Consider the following 25,011-nt stretch of genomic DNA (forward strand, 5'->3'; position numbering starts at 1 on the left):
TTCAGAGAATATTCAACAGACTAGAGGCTGATAGAGAGGATTGGAAGAGAGCCGAGAAAAAAAAGCATACAGAACGATATTACAAATAAAATAGAAAAAGTACCAACAATGTGGTACATATAGTGAATCGTGCGTCGTTCAGTGATAGCTTTAGTTTGTAAGCCGCACGGGCAAAAATGGCTCAAGATAGAGAGATGAAACAACTAACAACAACACAGAAAAGTTAACACTAGAACGTTACTATTGCCATCATGGCACTATATTGCGTTAAGGTAGTGTTCCACAGCTTATCGTCCAATTAATCATAACCCTCCGAAAAAAAAGATATCAATTTTACGCGCTGAACCACCAAAAACAAAAAAGAAAGAGAAAAACAACAGATTTCGGCACTCGATATACTACGTATACCTGCATTGCCCAATTGACTTTTAGCACGAAAGCAGCCAAGCCCAAGATCCGTGACTATTGTGTGCCAGTTCGTCAAGTGTTAACTAAATTAATGCTATATAAAATAGAAGAAGAAGCATAAAAAAGAAAGAAAGAAAGAAATGAAGAGACTTAGAAAACAAAATTACTCGAACGAAAAAGCGCTAAAAAAGAGGCACAAACCAAAGAACGAGAAGAAGAAATGATGATGATATTATTGTGTATAGTATACACGGCCACAGCGGCTAGAGGTAAAATAGATATTTCAGTACGTTCACATACTTCGACGGAGAATGTGGTGTACGCATAGTAGCATCGTGTGCTATGCGCTTTTCGACTCCGCTGCCTCTAATCACATCGAATCAAAACAAAACAAACGAATGCACACATTCGAACATCCAAAACAAATCACTTGAAACGTATCGTCACATGAATCAGTGTTTTAATGAGCCAAATTGACTCGTTTTGATAATCGAAATTGTTCACAAAAACAAAAAAATTGGTGTGTTTATCATTTATTTAAATGTGAATTTAAGTTAAACTTCATTTTCTGATGATAGAATTTTGAATTAATTATCGTACTAACTGAGCGTTGTGCTGGTGAGATTTGTGTGGAATTTGTTGTGGGTGACATATCAATCAGTGACATTTATAAAGTATACGATACACATGATTTCTCGACAGAGAACAGATCATTCGTGAAAAGCAAGTCGGAATGTTTGGATCTAAGTTAAATAACCGTTACGGTCCGATGATAGCTGAATTGGATACCGACTATTAGGTGCCTTTCATGCAATTATCTTGGTTTTGTTGCAAAGATTTAATCAATTTTAAGCAAATTTATGATACAAAATCTCAGAAGATTTTCGTTCGTTGAATGAGGAGAAGCTATTCACGGAATGAATATCGGTTGTGACCTCTTAACTTCGCTGTAATCAATTTGTAATTTGTACGAGCACATGAAAGATTGTTTTATAAATATATTTAACGGTAGTGGGTGACATCAGTAGTAGGTTCATTGGTGTTGTGTAATTTCAAAGCCACGTTGAAAAAAAAATAGCAAGAAAAGAAATCATTTTTCAAACTGTTTGCTTGGCCCGAGACAAATAACTTATTTGAAATAAGCCACTTTCTCATTATAACTTTGATCGCACCCTCCTGGCACGTTTTAGCTTTTTTTCTATTCGCATCGACCTAATCTGTTAATCTATGTGTTCTAGTTATCGATCAAAGCAACTTTATTCTTCATTCATCTGCGTCACAGCCATAACACCAGAGATTGTCACGAAAACCGATTTTCACACAGCTGCAAAAACCCGCAACAGCAAGAAAGAATAGCGCCAATTGTCTCATTGCATGAATCTGATTGATATATGCCCTCTGTACTGTCTTCTGTCAACGGATGATGTACGGTGTGCGATTTGTGTGTGTGTTTATTTGTGTATGAGAATGTGATGAATGCAAAAAACATGTGAAGAGCGACAAGAAATTACCTAGGAAATTACACGACACAAACCACTTTTTAGAAAGTGTTGTTCAGCATATAATTCTCTTTTGTTCCAATGATGACAAAAAAAAACACACACACACAGAATAGCATAAATAATAACGGCCAAGGAAAATAAATGCTTTTGATTGCAATAAACGATCGTAGTTTAGCTCTCAAACTTTGAAATTTGGTCTGTTTCATCCAAATATATGAGATTAACATGAAACGAACCGAAAGTAAAAACAATCTGTTTCTATTTTTTCTTGCTTTACATTCATTTCACAGTAAATCGACCTGACCACACATATTCATAGTTCCGACAAAAGAATTTGCTAGCGACAGAGGACGAACGAAAAAAAATAACATCGCATATGATAATAATGTTACATTTATCCATATCACAATTTATCAGCAGCCACAGGTAAACCGTGTGAATGATGCAGTAATTATGAAAACTGTGGCTGTGTTCCGTCTCTGCTATTTAATCGTGACTTTATAATTTTGCATTGCATTGATATGGTTCGAAAGTATAATTTACGCGCATTTATGTTACACCCGTCGTGTACTTACTCTACTCTTATTAGTGACTTATTGCAAATTGCACATTGACAATAGTGACATTGATCGAAATCACAGACATTAAATTGTCGAGTTAAACGGCGAAAAACGACTCGTCTGATAGAGTGAAGAGGAAACTGGAAATCAGTGCAGTGACTTTTGTAAGCGCGTTTTGCAAGTGAATTCGCATGGTTTTTCTGTCTTTATTGTAAATAGTGATATATAAGATTGAAACAATGCCTTCCGGATATCAAAGATCCAATGGAATAAATGGAATCCATCCGCCAAATGGACATATCAGTAAGTGATTCAACCATTAATTTTGATAAATATTTGAATGTAAAAAAGGCTGTTGCGCATAAAAAAACTCTAACAACTGACGGGAAATAGGGGAAAATATGTACGACATGTAATTTAAAATGAGTACAGCCATAACAGGAAAATGTTCTAAATGGCGTATGAGGTTCATATTTGGTAAAATCAATGTGTGATTTGTTAGGCCAGATAGTGGCTGTTTTTTTTTAATTTGAAATTGACCACATCACGCAAAAATCCAATTCGATCGCATTGAAAACCATTTACTTTTGACATATTATTTACCAATTTTGTACAACTCGAAAAAAAATCTGATGACGGAATCTCAACCGTTTGATTTTCATAATTTAAAATGAAAACGTTGTGGAAGCTGTTGCTCATTTCGAACAAGAGCGACCATGTTCAGTGAATTTTTTCAGTTTATTAAAGTCGATTGCATTAAAAGCAAAAACAAAAAGATAAAAGTAAGGAGAAAAAATAGAAACGAAAGAAAAACATTACGCGAAGATCTCGTTCATTTCGGAAAAGCCATAATCATTAAGCTAATCATGTGATTTTTGTTTGCGTAGAATGCATTTATACGTGTAATAGTCAGCCCAGCTATGGGATGCCAGTGAAACCGGTTTTCACGTGTGGTATCACAAACAAACTTTTCACAAATCAAGTTTACCAAAATATAAAGGCAGCGCAATGTACGGCCGGGCGGCCTAAGCAAATATGCGAACAGCAACAACTGAAAAATCATCTCATTTTTGTTTAGAAATGTTGTGCAGTTTTCGCTCTCGCTTTTATACACAGCCAACGATATGCTCCACCGCTTTTTTTCAACTCTCCAGAAAATGATCAGCAAGTACGGAGCATTAATTTCACATTTACTGCTAATGAACGATCCGCACAAAAACAAAATAATAAACATTGGGCTAGCGAATAAGCCAATGCTCGTGCGCTTGTATTTGAACAGAAAGGAGCAAAAAAATAGCAATAATACATCGGAGTATGGCAATCAAGCATCGCCCTACAAGACTTTGTTGCATGATTGAAGCATTCATCATCATTCAATCGATCAATTCATGAACTAAATGATGGCTAACCGCAGCAATTGATATCATTCTAAATGATTCAAACACGATCCATGACTTTTTGCTATCTTAGTAGCAATGGGAGAATTTGCGAATGCATCGGTTGACTCATCCCGCGATACTTTTTTTTAAAGTCAAAACAGAACATTTCTCTTCATTTGATGAAAAAAAAACTGGAGAATCGATTCCATCGAAAAAAAAAGATCTAGAACTCCGTCGAATCGACTTGAAAGCAAGCTTCAAATATTGGCTCTTCATCGAACGGTGAGCCAAACCAAGAAATAGCTTATCAATAGTTGAGGTAAGTCATTAAATTAAATCTAAATCACGACTTAGGACTCGGCAAATGCAATTGATTGCCTGTATGGTTGGGTCGGAACGTCAGATCAAGATTGACGAGAAACGAGAGACATGATGAGTGCGTGTATACGATAATTGACGGCATATTTACTTTGGCGGAAAGTAAAAATGGTTCGGAAGTGAAAATGAATCGGATTGAATCGTGAACGGTACAGCGTCGCTCACAGTGCTAATTAACTTTTTGAGAGTCAACATTCGATGGTCATTTTCACCAAAACCATCCCGAACCGCTATATCTCTATATATAGATAGCTGGGCATCATTTGAAAGACAACATAATAAAAACGAAACCGTAATTGATTTATGCGCGGCCAAACCAATTGCGTTGGCCGAACAAAATGAAATCCGATTGAATATTTCGGCTATTCCCACCAATGAATTTCACTAATATGTCAATTAATATGTTGTTTTGTTCTGTGATGTGTTCACCATTGGTGGGACTTTCTATCACAATCTACGCACTCTCTGCGTTTATACATATTTTATTTTTGATAATAATCACTGTGCCTTAATAAGAGTTGCAACATTGACACCTTAATGCGAATAATATCTGTAATTTTGTTTTTTTTTCTCGCGCTCACGCGCACTTTTTCATTCGTCTTTTCTTTCACTTTTTGTGTTGTTGTTGTGACTGTGGTTACTTTTTTCGACAAACAAATGAATACCATTCCAGATGGCATGTCTTTAGAACGTTTGAAAGAAGACAACGAATGTGTATATGAGTCAAAACACTCGTGCTCGCACACACAGGAAGTTGATTAGCATTCAACAATCCCAAATTACGTGCACAAAGTTAAACGAAATTATATGTGTTTCTCTCTCTCTATCTCTTCATTTACTACCAATTTATTAACAAATCTGCGAGTGTATGGTGTGTCTTTTGAATTGGTTTCGACTTGGATGTTTTTTTCCGTCTATTCTTTTGCTTCTTTTCTCTTTTCTTTTGTTTCAAGTCATACAAATAATCCCACAATAATAATAATGTTGGCAATGTATCTGGGCTCTCTGTATGTATATATCGTGAACGAATGCGCAAGCCTCTTGGCATACAATAAAATAGATATTTTTATGGAATCATCGGATGATATCACGCATTCAAATGTTATGAGTAAAGTATATCGAGCGAATGGACGAAAAAAAAACGACATACACACACAAGATAAAAACAACGAACGAATAGACAGAAAAAAATAATCAAAAGTGGAATTGCGATAGAAAAACGACACGATGGAAGAAAGCAAACATAATGTAATAAACGATGACAAAAAGACAATGTGCTCGAATGAAAATAGCACCTCATAAAAATGCACGACGAAAGCGAAACGACGAGCAGAAAAACCATCCAACCAACCACCGAAATTGGTATCAAGCAAATACACACTTACAAACACAAGCCAATGTATACAAAAGACAATGGAACGATGACTGCAACTGCACTCGCAATAGACAATTAACAAATTCCAAAGACGATTTTTTATTTGGGAGTTTGTTGTCTGTGTTGTTGTCGTTTTTTCTTCGGTTATTGTGCTTTCAAAGTCGTCTCTTCGTGATTCTAATGCAACAAGCAGCGGTGTTATCTAAGCGCCTGCACAGCCAGAACGCGTGCTATTTATTTAAAACATACCAGCTTTTTGTCATAAATAATGGCATTTAACTTAACAATGGAATCTTGCTCCAATAATAATAATGAACGTGCAACACGTGCTCGTATCATAAGTGATGACTTTTTTTTCTTTCTCGTCAGAAGACATCCAGCACCGAATTCAAGTTGTGTATTTTTCGACAGGCTTCTCCTTTCAAACGGCGAGATATCGAAGCGAATATAAATTTGAAAGAAAGAAAGAAAGAAAGAAAGAAAAAAAACAGAGCCATATGGTTCTGGTCGAAGTGAAAAGAAACAATACAATAAATGATAATTCATTCGGATTGCCAAGAGCGAAGATTATTTGTGCAGAACTGTATACTCTTAGAATTTCACGCTTTGGTCGGCACGTATTGAAAGCAATTTGCAACCCTAACTCTATTGCACACATTCGGTTTGCTCCAGTTCGTTAGATGGTAATGGTGTGGATTGTTATTGTTGTTGTTATGTTGCTGTTGTTGCCAACAACACACGGCCTATGCAAATCGATTTCTTTTAATTGAACAACGATTTTCATGGCGCGTCTACCGCATAAAAATGTCGATGTAAATTGCCACATTGAAAAGATGCATGATGCAGTAATAATATGCATATTAATCGTTGTTTATGCTTGATGCTCGATATTGTTACGGATTGCCACCGAAATATAATTACAATATTCTTATTTACAGTTTAAACAATGAATTGTGATGTAGGCACAGCAATTGCAAGCTCATCGCATCGCACTTCACATCATATTCACCTGTACAGCAACGCTGTAGAGGCGAATGAACGATCAAACTGACGATTGTACGTGGTCAGACGAGTGCGTGCATACGTATGCGCTTTTGAGAGTAGCAAAAACATCAAAAAGGTGTCAGTTCCGTTAAAGAATCAAAGTCTAATAAGAGAAAAGAGGATCGCATCAAATGAATTGCTATGGAAATTGATTGAATTCCCATTTCTTTTTTTCGCTTAATATTCCGTTTCAACTGCAAACTGATCGCGGTCGGCACGAAAGAACATCAAAAAAAAAAAACTACCAACATATTAGTTGCTGCTTGTTACGCAAGATTCGTGCATGTAATTCTTCCACATGTTGCTCGCAAGGCAAGATCTTCAGTTAGATAATACACGTCCAAATAAAAATATAAAGCCTTTTATGTACAAGAGATACTCGTTCATCCTGTTATCTTCTTCGCTTGCCGCATTCTTATCGGCAGTAGAAAAAGAAGCACATTACACCTGGGCAATAAGAGAGCATAAATGTCATTTCGCAATTATTCTTCGTGTGATCCGAAACCAAGTTCGAATGAGAGCATAGGAAGGAAAGGATGAGAGAGGGAGAGAGGGATTTCACATCATATGTGCGGCATAGGCTTAACCTCTGAATTGCTCAATTGATGAATGCAGCAGCGGTGATTGCATACTTATCTCGTATACTACCGACCGACAATAACACAAAATTAATCACAATGCACCATGTACAATAATTTAAAGAGGCCATTGAAAACAAATCCTGTTTATAGGCGTGCAAACACATACACACAGCGAAAGAAAACCGAAATTGACAATAAATTACGCGAATTCTATAAACTTTTCCAACTAGTTTGAAGTCATCAAATTATCATTCAACCATCCACCCTAAGATGGAACGAAAAAAGGTAAAGGTGTGTGTATGTGTTTTTTAGTCTTCATTTTTCTTTTACACGATCATAATTTCTATTGCTATTTTATGCTGGTCGGTCGATTGCCGCCGCATGTTAATCACATGGCATAAACGAGTGTTTTCTTCTTGCTTCTGACTTGTTTAAATGTTTTGTGATCATCTGTTACGGTATAAACAGTATAAAAAATAATCAAATAAATAAAATTATATTACCACAAGAGTCTGATGATGGAGTTTGTTATCGTGCGAACGAGTGAGCGCATGCTCATGCTCATGCTCATACATAATAAATACGTTATGATTCGCGCTCACAAAAGCAGCAGGCTTACTAACAAACATACCAGTTCATACAATCGCTTCGTACAATGAGAACGAAGTAATATTTTTTTAATTACACACATCTACACAACCACATACGGCCCTGTATGCCTCCGATACAAGCACACTCACCGGCTCTCTTTCTCTCCCTCTCTCTTGCTCCCAAATACAATCATATAGTGTACATTGGAACACACCAGCACACGTGCAAATGGGACACGAGTTGAGTTGAGATATTATTTAGATTCTGATTGCAACAATTTTGATTGCCATATATTCACGCTCAATTTAAATTACGTGTATTTGATTTTCGTTTGGTACGTTTGCTCATTTGCAGATATATACATTCATTTGGTTGTTTTGCTTGTTGTTGTTGTTGCCGCTGCTGTCAGTTTTACTACTGGTTGCTGCTGCTGTTGCTGCTACCGCTGACGCGATCGGCGTTATTGAACAGAAAACGGCCGCGAATCCGAGTGCATCAGGCGTGCAGATGCACATGGATGAGACTGACTGCCATTTTTGCGCGTTACGTTTTATATACTGTCTGTTGCATATCAAATACGGTTTGCAGTCGTTGGTGTTCTCTTTGCATGTGATTTTCATAAACTCGCACGACAATGGCATTGTGTGCACTTGAAATGGCAACAGTTTCGAAATCATTCGATGATTCAAACCGTGTTTTTTTTCTTTGCAAAACCTAAATGCCGTTTTCGTTTGAAATGTGAGTGCACGGGTCTGGTAATCCACAATATGTATTGAATTTTATTTATTATCTGTTTGTATTTTGTTGGGAGATGAAAAAAGAGAAAGAAAGAGTGTAAGAGAGAGAGAGAGAGAGAGAGAGAGAGAGAGAGAGAGAGGGAGAGAGAGAGGTGGAGATGGAGATGGTGGAAAAAAGCACATGCATGCATAATTGTAAACATAAAACGTACGTCCGCAAAATATTACATTGTAGATGAAGGGGTTTTATTAATTTTCTTTCAAACTCGTTGCAATGCATCGATATACAATCGAATTTCGCTATTGAGATTCTGTTCACCTCATTTATTTCATAATGTATTCCATTTTGAGGCAAAGTCAAATGCATTTAAAGTAAAACAAAACAAATTCTGAAAGTATTTCAATTAAGAAACATTTAGTAGGCAAAGTAGTAATGATAGTTTTACAGTATCAGTCTTTACATATCAGGGTGCATGGCAAATGTTCTAAGTCTAATGCACTGACAATAAATTAGCACACAATTAGAACTACCTTTCTTATTTGATGTTGTTTTGCGCGTGTTCTTATTTCTTTTTGTGCATTTTTTAAAGTTATTTTCCGTTACATAGTTTGATTTCACTTGTGGTTTGGTGTTAAGTCATCACACACTCAGTGGAAGTGCAACCGTTAAGATTTCTGTGTGCCGTAATATATGTTTGTATGTATTTATGTCTCTCTCCCTCTTTCTCTCTCTCTCTCTCTCTCTCTCTCTCTCTCTCTCTCTCTCTCTCTATCTCTATCTCTTTGTTGATGCTTGGCCTCACGATATGGTTTATTTACTTCTTATTGCTTTCTTCCATTTAGCTAATTATGATCATTCAATTATAGTGCACTTCAGGCTAATAACTTGAAATTGGTAATGATGCACAAAATGTAACAAGAGTTTCTTATAACAATATTTTTAGTGACTGTCTTTTCAATTAAAAAAACGAACGAAAAATGCGAATGTAAATTGTTGTTTCTCTGTCAAAGTGTACGCAGGATCACCAAGCACACGAGAATGAAAAAAATGCTCTATTTAAGTGAGTGCATGTTGTGTAAGTGTGTTTCATATATATACTATATATACTACCGAACAGAAAAAAAAGGTAATAACATGTGAAATTGTTCTCTCTTTTTTTTCTTGTTCTTTCTTTTTGGCATACGAATGTGTTGGCTTCAAGGGCTGGTGTCTTCACGAAGTAAATGTCGGTTCGACCATTTACATTCAAAATGCTATAACATTCTGTGATTCGCACGTCTATTATGTGACTGTGCAAGCGCAAAAGAACTAGTGCCAACGCTCAAAGATTAGCGCAATCAATGTTAAAGTGCAATGTTAAATCTGTCGACAGTGTAAACCATATCATTTCTACTCTTCGTCTCTTTGATGTTTAGAAGAAAAGCAAGAGATTTAAAGAAGAAAAAAAAAACGTTTCAAATATTCTTGTGTCATTTAAGGCATGGTTTTTTACCAAGGGGATCTTAGCTTGAATAAATTGCACTTACAATTGAAATAATGTTGTTTTTTATATTTTGATACTCTGAACACTTTTTTCTACGCATAGAAATGCTCAGCCCCTGGCCTTACTCAGTAAAAACTGAACATTTCATACAATACTTTTGCTGTGTTTCGCCATCATGTTACGTTTGTTTTAGCAAACGATTTGATAAGAAAAAAATTTCGTGTGCTCACATCTATGCACAATAGGGTGTTTTCGGTATTAAATAAACAGAAAATGGTAGTTTTAGTTTGATAGAGCAGAGAATTTGGAATCGATTTCATATATTTTTGTTCGGAATCAGTCCAAGATGCCACTTCCCACAAGCAAAACAAATGTTCGTCGAATTTTGAGGTTATATCACTATTCGCTGAAACTAATCTGATATTTTCCACTTTTTTCGATTCAATCTCACTGCCAGAGATGAATTCTCAATGCAAATATTTATTTTCACGTAATTTTCATTGGAGAAAGTGGCCAAATAGTGGAAAATTCACACAAATTGTATTGCCTCTTTGACCGGTTCTTCAATCATAGAAAAAACGCCGACAAATTAATTTTTTTCACAAAAATTCATTCAATGGGCTTGAAATAGACGATAAATTATCTAAATCATCTAAAATATCCAATCGAACAAAACCAGGAAGGCCAAATTGCAGCAAAGCCAAAACGTAAACAAAAACGAGCTGTCATCATGAAATCTGGGCTTCTTTGACATTTTGAAGGGCTACCAATGCACTTGTGCGAATGAATCACAGTCAATTCGCGCACAGTGATTCGCGCAGATGTATTTTGGTCTTGTCAAACATCAAACTAAGCCCAAATTTCATAATGATAGCTCGTTTTTGTTTACGTTTTGGTTTTGCTGCAATTTGGCCTTCCTGGTTTTGTTCGATTGGATATTTTAGATGATTTAGATAATTTATCGTCTATTTCAAGCCCATTGAATGAATTTTTGTGAAAAAAATTAATTTGTCGGCGTTTTTTCTATGATTGAAGAACCGGTCAAAGAGGCAATACAATTTGTGTGAATTTTCCACTATTTGGCCACTTTCTCCAATGAAAATTACGTGAAAATAAATATTTGCATTGAGAATTCATCTCTGGCAGTGAGATTGAATCGAAAAAAGTGGAAAATATCAGATTAGTTTCAGCGAATAGTGATATAACCTCAAAATTCGACGAACATTTGTTTTGCTTGTGGGAAGTGGCATCTTGGACTGATTCCGAACAAAAATATATGAAATCGATTCCAAATTCTCTGCTCTATCAAACTAAAACTACCATTTTCTGTTTATTTTATACCGAAAACACCCTAATGCACAATGCACATATAACACACGAGCATTCGAAATAGAGTATATACCTATATGTATATATATATATATATATCTATGTATGTATATTGAACAGCAACATCATTGTGCTAAAGCATCGAGAAATGAATTCTATACCAAGCTATGTGCCACAAAATAAAATAATGTCTTTCTTCCCCTTTTCGTTTTCTGTAAAACTATCGTGCAATTTTACCATTTCTGTGCGGTGTTTTGCTGTTTACAATACAACGAACGCATCTCATAATATTCGATTCAAAGTGCGTGTCTAGCTTGTAATCAGACTGCCTTGATGCGAAGAATCGTCTTGAAATTTTTCTTTTGGCATTGACTCGTTCTTAGTGTAAATAGACATACCACCGTCGAGTGCCGTACGAGTCTATTCCTCTCTTCTTTTGTCGATCGGTATCGTCTTTACTTTATGTCAAGAAAGTTTTAATTGAGATGTTGTTCGATTGGCCATTGTGTATGTGTGCTGTGCACGCTGCGCATACAAAACATTACATCGTTGGAACGATGACCATCCGGTGAACGTGATGTGTACAATTTTTCTCCTTCTTCTTAAATTCGAGTGCCTTTCGCCACTTATTTCACATCTTCTCGGCTACCTAAATTGGCATCGGTGAGAATAACGTAAGAACAGCTCCAAAGCAACTATAAAATCACTGCAAATGTTTGCAGATGGTTGTGGCTGTGTCGCTCGTTGGCAATTATATGAGTGTTGGCCTGCCATAAATCGTATTAAGTCGAAGTAATTTGTTATATGTAATCATTCATTTTTGAGCCGTTCGCTGTATGCCCCAGCCAATGAGGTAAGTTTGTAGCATTATAGCTGCTCTGAGCAATAATATTGTCCTTTTGACGAGCCGAAGCATACGATTGCTTTGAATCAATTCCATCATCCACATGAATACTCGTTTTTCTCACGCTTCTCTTTCTCTCGTAATTAATTGTGCAACATTTTGCGAGCGCCGTCTGTCGCACGTGATGCTTTCATCAAAATGGATTGTTCCGAGGCCACCACTTCTATGAGTGAAATTCAAAGGAGGTTATGTTTAGTTTATCTCAATTTACTTTTTCTAGGACTTTTCAATGATTCTCTCCGCGTTAATGGGCAGTATGGTTAGATGATTGTAAATCCTATCCATGGACCTACCTTTATCAGAATGCGCATAAATCACGTATGCAAAAGTGAAATTTATATGCCAAGTTTTTTTTCATCATTTTTCGCATTTTCAGTGCAACTAATACATAGGTGTTGAGAGGAATGTACTAAGACATGTTGTACAACAACATCAATCTTAAATGGAAGATATTCAGCAAATGATGCTCTGGCGGCATCTATACGGTAGAGTTTGGAAATTTGATTAAATGATTTCGTCACAAGGTTTACCCAAATATTGGAAATGGTATTTGTCAAAAATAGCATTTCAAACGTCATTCATGATTCATGTTAGTGAACTTCCGATAGGGAAAAACAGAACTCTGAAAGGTTTTGGATCTGTTGAATATAATAACATTGTGCTTCACAGCGTTGATGTTGTAGCTTGTTGCAGACACCCACTTCTTATTTCTTTCCACTTATACGACGCCCCGTCAAAATTACAAACTCTCCTTTAACTAAGTTCAAGTGGAAAGAGACATTCTCTTCTCACCCATAAAGAAGTCAGTGAAATACTCTACCTTCAACCTCATCCTTAAAATTGCACACACAACCAACAATAACTTGGTGCCATGCATACAGATTTATTCGTTATAAAAACAATGCTTTCACGTGGATTCCTTCGAAACTACTGCTGCTATTGGGAAAATGTTCTTTTTCGGCGATTCAGTCAAACTACAGCGATCATTGAGTAATTTGTCGAACGTTAAATGGAGAGTAATGAGTTTTTTGTATCGTAGTATTATCTAATCAATATTAAAAGTAGCCATGCAGATGTTGACTGTGAATGAATAGTTACTTGTCATTTATTTTTACCCACAATTGTGGGCTGATTTCGCAAAATAAACAATCAACAAATCAAAAAAATTCCAAAAATTTTATGGAATTTACCAAATAAACGAATCGATAATAATTGTTTTCATCTGAAATTCAGCTAGATATTGATGAAGTGACAAGTGACATTTGGTTTTGAGCCACATGTATAGGCTCTTCGAAACAAAAACAGATTCATAACAAGAGAGGAAAAGCTATAATATGTTCATCGATCCATCTACAACGGTGATCACAATTAAGATTTGATGACTGAACATAGTGAAGAAGGGAAATTGCCTCAACTCTTGTACTTGATAGCAATAGCAATAGCAATATAATACCAAATTACATCTTGTTCAAACTAAATAACCTTTAAAAATGGCTCCTAAGAAAGCATTAATTCATTAAATCTTAAATTCTACATAACATCGACACATCGCTGCTTTATTGCCTGATAAAAATCGCATTTGTCCTTCACGCAAGGGAATTGATATTATTTTTTGCTCTTGGTCTGTCATGTATTCACTCATCTTCTGATTACAATCATCAGCTTATGTGTTACCGCATAAAATTTACTTCCAAGAATTCCACTTCAATGTGTTCCAATTCAGTGAGAAGATTTTTTTTTTGCTGTTTCGTGTCGTACATAGAAAGAACATTGAGGGAGAGAGAGAGAGAAAAAAAGAAGGGAAAAACCCTGAGAAGACTTTATTCTGCCGATAAAAAGTTTGTTGCTTGAGTTTCTACTGCCGCAACCGTTCGCGTTGAGTGCATGTATAGACATTATAAGAAAATCATGATTATCGCTTTATCTTTTCGTTTTGAAAATTGTTGTTTTGGTCGCAAAATCAGAATGAAGGCAAACAAATGGCAGACAATTTTGTACCACTGAATATTAAATTAAGAGAAATGTATGAACATATTTCGATTAAATAAAACCTCTCTTCAGGGCCGTCATTTGATCGTAGCTAGTGAATCGCATAATTGAAAACTACAAATGAATATTGTCGTTCAAATGTGTTGCATGGCTAAGTATTTGCACAAAAAGAAGCAAAACAGCGCAGGAAGTACACATAACGAAATTATTTACCAAATTCGATTCGTTCAATGGAATTGTATCTAGCGTGCATTCCGACTCGCAGCTCGTCTCATCTGAACAGCCAATAAAACTTTTGCTGGATTTCTTATGTTTCGCACAAAGATTATTTTTACTATTTTCGGAGTAAACGAGAGATAAAACGGAGTAGTTGCAGCATTTCTACCACAATATTTCCAATGCAATCGAAAACAAACACAAATGATGCAAATAACGAGCGGACATACAATGAAATGGGCATCTAGACAAAGAAAAAACATGTATAATAACACGCAGGGCTGTCAACGAACTTTCGTTCGTTTGTTGAAATTTCTGGTGGCAGTTCGTTTGTTCGTTCGTAGAAAAAATATAATTAATCAAACGTATGTACGTATATTCGTGGGGAGGGGGGCTTCGGCTTTACCCCGAGCTTGGGATTTCAAAATCCAGACCTCATCTGGCCATTTTTAGAAGTGGAAACTTTTTTGGGCACTTCACTATTGGAAATTCAGCCAAAATCAGTTACCATCTCGGATTTTCGAGTTCCCACGAGTAAGTGTGTGTGTGTGTGTGTGTGTGTAACAAGCAAAAAAGCACTTTTAGTGTAATGTACAGTGGAATTCACAAATATGAAATTTTACATTCGAAGATGGAAGTTTTTTCTTTCTTTTTTCATAAACATTTGAAAAATCTGAGAACGAACATATGAAGAATTTCAATTATGAACGAACGTTCCAATGTTTGCTTATGACCGTTCGCTGACCTACTGGAATCGATGCGATGAAAAAATCCTTCAGATAAATTATTACTTTGTGCATGTTCATAAAAATAAAAGTGGAAATCACGAAGTTGTTTTATGAATGATAGCAGCAGCATCGAACACGAATGATATGATTTCACTAATTCAACGAAGAAGATTGAGCTCTCATGTACAACTCGGCCAAACAACAAATTCAATATTTCCTCCGGAATTTGTAAAAATGTTAAACTTTGTCATTGTTCACATGACAAATATGAAAAATAAACGCAAAACATTTGCCTAGTTTGAAACGAAGATTTGACAATGATTGGTCATCTTCGAACGCCTAGCCATCGACAGCAAACGAAACAGAGTTCGAATGGAATTTGTACAGGAAATCGCATTACATTAATCGAAATGAAGTAAATTCTTTCCTCCGAGGTCTTTACATCACCTCGTATTGAAACAAATATTCCGACTTTTTCCGTGTCTCTCACACAGATAAGCAGTGTAGACAAGAACATAAATAGGAACCTAAAGTGGAAAAGCTTTTATTTTCTATTTTTAAATTGGTTGGGATGAATTTGCTCTTTTTTCCTCTTCCTTTTGCTTCACCTTTTTCGCTTTGCATCAAGAGCCAATAGATTGGTTTCACGATGCACTGGAGTAGTGTGTTAAGTACAATATCAAATGATACAACCGCACATAGAATGATCACATAGGATGGAACGACGATACAAATGAAGACGCTTTCACTACGGAGTTTTGAATTTGATGGTGATAATGATTACGAACGGGGAAAAAAATCACACCGAATGCTTCTAACAACTAAAAAATCTTTCAATGGATAAATTCTTTCATGAATGTTCGCAAAGTTTATGCGTTATTGTTTTCCAAGTCTGTTTAATACTCGTTGTGTGGATCTTCGGATAGGTTTGCAGTCTTTTGACTGGTAGAGACTTTTTGTATGTGATGTTCTTTCTTTTCTTCTTCGTTCACACATGGTTTCTTATTCGGTGCATTTACGGTAATCCGGCTGAAGTGCAGCTACCTTCAACACTTTTGCGTTGGCTTACTTGTACGGTGCGAATCAAAAATAAAGTACACATTCACTCGACTCCACCATAACAATCTATTGAATGAAATATGTGCGATTTTCACACTGCACACTGGAATGTATGTGATTGTATGATTATCATTATCATTGTTTTCAGCACCGTTACCTATTTTTGCGTTTAGTTGGAGCAGCAGCCACACAGCTACAGTGCGAAAAGAACTAGTAGAATCGATATATATGAAAAGAAGAATCTATGACATAGCCTCGTTAATTTTGTGAGCATTTTATTTTCTTTTCATATATGTATAACTCGTTTTGAAGACCGCAGCAAATTTGATTTTATATCTTCTCCGTTTTCATTTTTGTTTTTCATTGCCCCAGCAAAGAAAAAATAACGATTCAATATCTACAATTGGCTACAGACAACAAAGAAGCTAGGGGTTTCACGCAAACTCGAAGACCGAAGATTTTACTAAATAGCTGGAAATATAATCATTTTATGTGTAATCTATAGATATTGCTTCTTTTTATTTATAAACTGAGAATATCTAAGCATTTGTTGAATCTTGAAATTCTGGAGGTGGGTTTTGGTGGATCCTCAGGATTGTTCAAAACCGCTCCTGGTTCTGGAAGTGGATCTTCAGGATGGACCAGGGCATTGTCAAACCCAGTCTGATTTATCCTGAAGATCCACCAAAACCCACATCCAGAACATATTTTTCAAGGTGAATATTGATATATTTTGAAATAATAGGGATTTTGGTGAATCCCTGAGAATGTGAGAGAAAAAAGAGAAATATTGAAATTTTAGATGAATTTCAAGTTACGTGCAACCCCTAGCAAAGAAGCATGGGCTAGTTAAATGTATATCCATAGTAAACTTTGCGAGCGCAAGAACGCAAATGAATTATCGTATTCTAAATGAAAATAAAAAATACGTAAAGATTTTTTTCTCTCTTTTTTCCATCTTTATGTATTGCATTTCGATGGAAACGAATTCCGTTGTAGAATTCATTTACTCATTTGATACTCTCGAGATCCATTTCATGTGGAACATATTTACCAAATTGATACAGGTATTGTATTCGTTCATCGCATCTTGAGTCACTCCACACGTGACATTACGTACGCAATTTTTGCCCAAAATACGCTTTTTTGTACATAGATAATAATTATTATCTATGGAATTGATGTGCAAACGTTCAGCTATCCAAACTGATGGCTTCAATTCACAAATACAACGATTTGTGTTTATTTGTTCAGGGATCGTCAACGAAACCAAATATCCTTGAGTTATCCATACGTTATATATACAAACTAAGTTTGAGTATGGATGTAAAAATATACCTCCAGATAAACCGCTGTATCACATTCAGACTGTCGATTTTTTCCCTTCTGATCCAGAAAAATTCGAAAATTGATTTGAAGCGGTAGAAGAATTGAATGATTTGAATGACCCAAATACAAGTTTATAATATGATTTCTAATTAGAGTCCGGCCGTCGAACGAGAATGTTCCATCTTCAATTTCAATTGGTTGCCCAAAATATTCCATTTTCGTTGACAGAACACATTTGCCGCCTCTGATTTGATACATTGCTGGATAAATTAATTTAAATGAATAAAATGTTTAGTCGTCGTGTTGAGAAATATTTTAATTAGCCAGATTGTTTCATAAATTATAAAATCCAAAATATTGAACATTTGAGACTATGATCGACAAATATGGATAAAAGATAGAACACCAATTAAAACAAAATTCGCGTAAAAATACTGACCTTGTGTGTTGAGGCATAAAGATGATGGTGAAGAGGACGACGACGTAGATGACGACCGCCATGAAAAGTTAGCCTAATATATACACCATACCATTGGTCTAGCTGGGTAAAATCATTTAATTTGCATATTGAATTTGTATAAGAAAACGATTTCCAATTTCGATTCGAAATCGCATCAAGATTTGGTTTGTGTAGTGTTTCGAGAGCGCACAAAAAAGACTACAAGAAAATCAATTAAAGTATTGAATTTTATCACCTATTAACAAACGGCGTACTTATTTAAATGAGCTTCAACGCGCATCGGCGCGACAAAAACATTCTTTTCGCACATGTTTACTACCCATTCAGTCCCATTTGCTATTCTCCATTCGCTTTGCATTCGATTTCAAATGCGCTTTATTTTCACTTATTACGTGAGTGCATAATAATGAGGATCCGAAGCCATTCTATGGCTTATCCAGCCGAACACTTTGGCATACTGTTTTTCTTAAATAAATTGATATGGCAAAAACGAAGAAGAGAAAAAAAGTCCTTTCGGCGTCTATTCAAAACACATATTTTTACCATAATTGAAAGAAAATCTGGCCGAATCGAATTAATTTGAATTTATATATAGTCAAACGCTCATTTTATTCCGAGCGCCCGAATAATAATACCGTAATCTTAAGCCAGATTATATAAATTTTATTGTTAAGCGTTTAATGCATCCGCCAGAGTACGTACAAATGAAAATAGCATTTCATTTGGGCATTTAGTTGGTACGCAAGAACGACAAATAGGCATATTTTCTATCAATAAATTGTGTAATTGAATTCGATAATCCGAGATCCATGAATGGCATCAATTTTCATCCTCTAACTTGAGATAATTAAAGACATTTGATATTTATATAAACTTTCATCAACGTTGATTGAGATGAACGCTTTCACTTCTATATAAATTGTCCACACGTTCAAGTTCTAATTGTAAAATTGGATCATTTGTCAGTCGCAAAGTCGGCTGGTTTCTGATTGCCAGACCAGTCCAAATTCTCGTTCCGCTTAACACATCCAAGCATGTGAAGAAGAAGAAGAAAAATAAAAAAAAAACTGATCGAGAAATTATATAGATGAAAAACGATTTCACTATATTTTTCTAATGAACAGTTTTCACTTTGATCTCATTACTCTAGTTTATTCTAGCCGCTAACAATACACCAGCCGAGTGTTTATGAGCCCTTAATTGCAGTGATTTTAAACGTTATCGTTTAAAAGCGGTTCATTATTACTGAGTGGCGCATGTGTGCATTGCGTAAACAGTGCAATTTGCGATGCAAACGTAAAACCATCCAATATCAATTGCCATGGTTTCTGACATATGTCAGTGTTTCCGCTTTGTATCAAAAGAAAGTGTTCGGAACTTATTGATACGCATACTACACATGCCTTACAGATAGAAAATTAGAAACTTTATCGATACAGTTTGAGGTACTAGTCTGATTTCTTCTGCGATGCGAGTGGCCGATTATATCGCACACACTTTATCGTATAGACGAGTATTGAATTGTGCAAATTCTTTGTATTCGATGTGTATTAGTTAGCATTCAATTATCATTTACGGTATTTATAAGACATCGTATTGTGGTAGAGCTGAAGTGTCTTCAATAGCAGAACAACTTATTAAACTTGAAATTCCGATGGAAATCCGCATCATCGATATTTTTGATGATGTGAATTAAATCATCCGTTTTGATTTATTGGCCGAATCTTTTACGGAGAATATCCACTTTGCGTTGTGAAAAATAAAAATAAAAATGGCGACCAATCGATTGATATAGAACGCGAGCCTCGTTCAGTCATTGCCTAATTCATACTGGAGATATGGTGTATTCGGTAGCCAAAACAGTGTATACAATCAAACACACCGAATATTTCCGATGCTCGCGTTTCATTTGTATTTGTTGTCGTCTGTGTCAATCGTTGCCACTGTGCATGTACATGTTCATCACTGTTGTAGGAGAGAGGAAGAGAGAGAGACTAAGCGGTGCTACAGTGTGAATAGACGGTCGTCGAATTTTTTTTTTTGGCTGATTCTTATAATTCGCAAGGCGACGAATTTACAAATTTGAGTATATTTTGATTTCGAAACGCTATACTATTGGGGCCAACCAGTTTGGATGATTGCTCAGTCAATCTGAAGAGCTGGTTAATAATGCGACGAATTCCGTGTAGTTTGTGTGCTGGCCGGGCACTTCGGTGCTGAATATGTACCGCTTGCTCATGCCGTGTCATAGCAGGTTCATGGTACGTAAGGAAAAAAAAATTTTGTTGCTCAATAATCGATCGATCTATCGCTTACAATCTCGAAAGCCAAACTCTGTAATAAAAACGCACAAAAATCGAAGAAGAAGGAGATGAAACGCATTTGATGAGCATTATCGGAACTGGTTACCGCATGCAATTCCTTCATACTCGCACAGTTCACACAATTACTGCTGTGTGTTCAATGCTAATAACATTCATCTGCAAGTGAGCAATTACACGCGCAACCAGATATAATGCCTTTTTCCTCCCGTCGCCGTTGTATTATATTGTTATAACTGGCCTTTGTGTACCACCATGGTTTGAGCTTCAAACCTCGATAAATAAACAGTTTATTTGTAATTGCACTTTTTCTATGTTTATATTTACTATATATTGCTCTTCACATTCAAATGCACAATATGAATTACCGTTACTATCACTTTGTTGCTGTTGTTGTCGCCGTCGTGCATTTAGTAAGTAATAAATGGCAACAAAACTACAATCTGTTTGTTTCCTTTCTTACCTACGTTACCTTTTTTTTCAAATTTCTGTTTGTGTCTCTGTGCAACGATTGCTTATGGTGAAAAGAGTAATCAACCATATCGATTTTGTGTTGCATTTGTTGTGTGATACAAAACCAGTTGAATGCATATGCAATTTGATGGCAAACAGGTACAAATCTATTATTCCCTTTATCTTCTACTATTATTATTTTTGCTATTGTTGTTGTTGGTTTGCCTGTACCTACTATCCAGTCACATCGATGCTGTTACACAAAATCGCTATTGGATATTGTCCGTTTGACTTATTGCACATTTCCGTCGAAACATGGAAGCATATTTGCTTGTTTTAACCTTTCCGAAGTTGTACCTTTTCTTATTGCCTTATCGAGTATCGTTTCTTTCACGAGAAATATCGGTGAATTTTTACACATGTTCACATTGACATATTGTTCAACTAAATTACATCGTACATTTTTTCTCCTTTTTCGGACGAATTAGCAAATCTCTTATTTATTGCTATTCCGTTATTTGCTATTCGATCTTTACTGGTCGATTGACGGTTACAATGTTTTATTTGGTTTTGATTTTATTTCGAATCTATCATTTTATCTTTTTTTTTATTTGCATTGTTTCTTTGGCTGAATAAAAACAGACGGTGGCTTAAAAATGCGGTCTTGGGCAAACGGTGGAACACATTTAAATGGACAAATTGATCACATGTCAACGCTATCGCGTCCACGATCCATTGAAGCCATCTCAAACGGGACTCTACCAAATAATATACGACATTGTAATGGTGTTTTGTCACGTGGATCCGGCAATGGCCTGCACGAAGACTCCGACTTTCCACCAAATTACACAAAATCATTGTCACGACGTAAACCAATCGTATGGATGCGACCACATGTAAGTTTTTTTTCCTGGATTCGATGTGAATTCAAATGAAATGAAAATCGAATGTGATACAATAAAATCAGCGTATTTGGTGGTCGCCAAAGCAAAATGACACCAAATTTTGTTGTTCGTTTTTATTAACAAAATATTCGTGCTTCATTTTGTTCTGAAAAATTTGGGAAGTGTTTCGTTTACTTTGTGTAACCAAAAGTTTTGTCGCTAGCACAAATAATTATTGATTGGATTTAATTTTGTATCATTCTACAAAACAAAGGACATGTCGTCGCGCCCTCAGTTTCGATTGTCGATGGGAGGATCTGTTTTAACAACACGAGAACTACCCGAACCAGTTGGACCGGGCGATCCAAATCTACTCGCCGCAATCGGATGTTTGTCTCAGTTCCCTCGATTGTTGGAACGGTAAATGATCTATTACAAAAATAAAGCCAAATGCATAGCATAAGTGAAAAAAACAACTCAAATCACATGGATAAGAACTGCATCTCATTCCGTTCCATTCTATTCGATCGAATTTCAGCGTTGTGCCACCCGATCAAACCTTTGATGCAGCCAATGGCTACTGTGGCATGTTCAGGTAAGTTTCATAAGAAAAATTTCGATTTGTGTGCAAACAAATACATTTTTGCCATTCGAAAGCAATTTTACAATCTCTGCCTTCTACCTATGTCGCGAATATTGATAATTTGTTGATTTCAAGAAGAATGTATTTTCCCAATCTTAAATCGCCGCGATTCATTGCAATAATATTTGCATTGCCTAACCACAATCAAACGATTCAAATCTAAAAATTCAGTAGTTTTGCTTCAGTCCGATGACATTCAATACAGTCAGATTCGTGTTGTTTGTTTATTAGTGCCGCATTGGTAAAACAATGGCAAGATACTATGTTCCGTTAAATATGAATGTGTTTCTGATATATTGAACTACATCTCTCCGATTACATTGTGCACTTGCCATCTTTGCGATGTGCAAAGGGAACGAAAAAGAAAAAAGAAATGAGTTAATATCGAAATGAAGCGATAGAGAATTCTCACAGCATCAATCGGGAATGAAAGGTGAAAGAAAAGGAAAGCAAAAATAGCTCAGCAACGGCAACAGCAGCATTCGAAATCAGTTGCAGCAGTAGCAAGTATAGGGCCCACATCAATGCAAATGTGAAATAGTTTGCACTAATACCGTTGGTTGTGCCATCTTTTTGTTTTTCATCGGGTTGGCGGTTTGATTGTGTGTTCGATGGCAACCGTTGTGAATAAGAAATTGTATGGATTCATCCGACCCGACATTCATAAAAATCGTATCAAGAAACAAATGTCGGTGTTTTATTTATCTGTAACAATTGCTGCTATTCGCATTTGCTGTTCTAATTAGAACTTATTCTTCGTTCGTTTTTTCTTTCCTTTGTTCGAATTTGTTTTTCTCGCTCATTCGAAATAATTGAGATACGGCAAAATAAGTAGGCGCAACACACAAATTTATAGACTGGGACTTCTTTCTGTTAGCTATTGATGTGTTTGTATGTGTGTGTGTGTGGAATACTTGTGCTCGTATATTTCCCATTGTTTCGTCACATCGAGCCGAGATTAATGAAGACATCATATTTTGATGAGCCCGTGCTCATATCATCTGCACATATGTGCCTGTACTTCGACCGATAAAATCCATTAGTCGGCTAACCCAGACACCCAGAAAAAAAAACAAACATGCACTGGAATTAAGCTGTAAATGTGATGTTCTCTCTCTCTCATTCTGTATTCATATCGTTTTGAAACCGATCGTTGAACCGTGCTTCTCTTCTCGATGTTTCTGTCTATCGCATGCAAATACGTTCGTGCAATTTAAGCGGATCACAAGTCAAAGTCATATGGCTGAAGATCATACACGCTCATTGTTCTACTTTCTCTTTTTTTTCCAGAGATAATACTCTTTTTTCATTGCTTCTTGAGGTTCTATGTTGATGCAGAGTCTGCATTGCAAACCAATCAGACATCGTGCAATCCCATGTAATGTACACTATTCTGAAATCGTATACAATTTCCGTATATGTATGCTCGGAAATTTCACAACTTATTTGATGACAATGTGGTTAACCGGTGTACACCTACACAATCACTTAGCCGCATTGTGCAACATAACTTGAATGATTGTGCATTTGGGACTTTTTCAAATGAGCAAACGAATCATCTTCAATTTGGTTTTTCACACTTCGCTGCACAACAATTTCTTGCAATCTTTTCCAAAACCGCTGATGATTCATTGACTTTCTACAGACGCGGATCATTTTACGAGCCCGAATATGGCTAAAAAAAATAATCCATATTGTAAATGATGGCTGCGAGAATATGCTAGCATTGTATCTATAGACAACTCGTTTTTCCATCAAATATTATGGCCATACATTCTTGATCGCCAGTTGTTATTCTTCTTCGTCACTAACATATATTTCAAACGACGTGATGGTTATTCAACTCTCACTCTATCATCAATATATATATTTATAGTCTTTTTTCTATATTCTAGCATTTTATTTCTACTATTTAGCTAACGAGCCCATAACTTTGATAAAGCGTTCGAGTTCCGCGTGACATAGGAAATTGATTTCAGTACGCACAGATTTCCACCGAAAAAAGCGGATTCCGGCGAAAAGAAAAAGATAAGGCGGCAAACAAACGAAACGCGCATCAATTTTATTCATTTACAATCAAGTTGTCAGCTGGAAGCGAGCGCAAGAGATAGTGCACAAATTAAATGAAATATTGACATGGATAAATGCCACCCAACAATGTTCACACACTATTCGATGCAATCATAAATAATTTCTATTGGTGAAAACCACACCTTCAACTACCATAAACGATATTATAATTTAGTTGATTGTCCAAATGTGGAAAAGAGTGAGTGAGACAAAACGAACGGTGTTGTTTAGCATGCGTTATTTATGATTTTGGACGGATTCTGGGTGTGGATGAACAAAATGTGTATGAAATATGGTTCGTTAAGTGATATGCAAAGAGAGTCTATTAATGTGCATCGCGTGTGAATCATTCACAAAACGCTACCATCGAATAACGAAAAAAAATGAATACAAACAAAACAAAATCTTGATTTGAATGAACACACAAACAATCGATTCAGATTAAAACTTTGAATGGGCATGGGCATTTCCATTTCGATGACTCAATTCATGATCTAACTGATTTCTATTGCTGTTTGTATTTCAAATTCAGTTAATAATCGTTAAGCATTTTCGTGCTTGCTGTGTCTGCCACACACTGTAACTAC

General features: G+C 36.0%; 1 protein-coding gene across 1 annotated transcript in view; it reads left to right on the plus strand.

The window, feature by feature from the left end:
- Positions 1 to 253: 253 nt before the first annotated feature.
- LOC129575180 (calpain-11-like) overlaps positions 254 to 25,011 on the plus strand; it is a 33,851-nt gene continuing 9,093 nt past the window's right edge. The window contains exons 1-5 of the mRNA XM_055458194.1: positions 254 to 928; positions 2,500 to 2,773; positions 21,470 to 21,723; positions 21,986 to 22,131; positions 22,250 to 22,306. Coding sequence (XP_055314169.1) covers positions 2,710 to 2,773; positions 21,470 to 21,723; positions 21,986 to 22,131; positions 22,250 to 22,306 — 521 coding nt within the window. The 5' untranslated portion in view covers positions 254 to 928; positions 2,500 to 2,709. The remainder of the gene's footprint in view (positions 929 to 2,499; positions 2,774 to 21,469; positions 21,724 to 21,985; positions 22,132 to 22,249; positions 22,307 to 25,011) is intronic.

This window comes from Sitodiplosis mosellana, unplaced genomic scaffold, assembly GCF_009176505.1.
Source record: "Sitodiplosis mosellana isolate CC-2019 unplaced genomic scaffold, AAFC_SMos_1.0 Smas_scaffold_6166, whole genome shotgun sequence".
Taxonomy (NCBI): domain Eukaryota; kingdom Metazoa; phylum Arthropoda; class Insecta; order Diptera; family Cecidomyiidae; genus Sitodiplosis; species Sitodiplosis mosellana.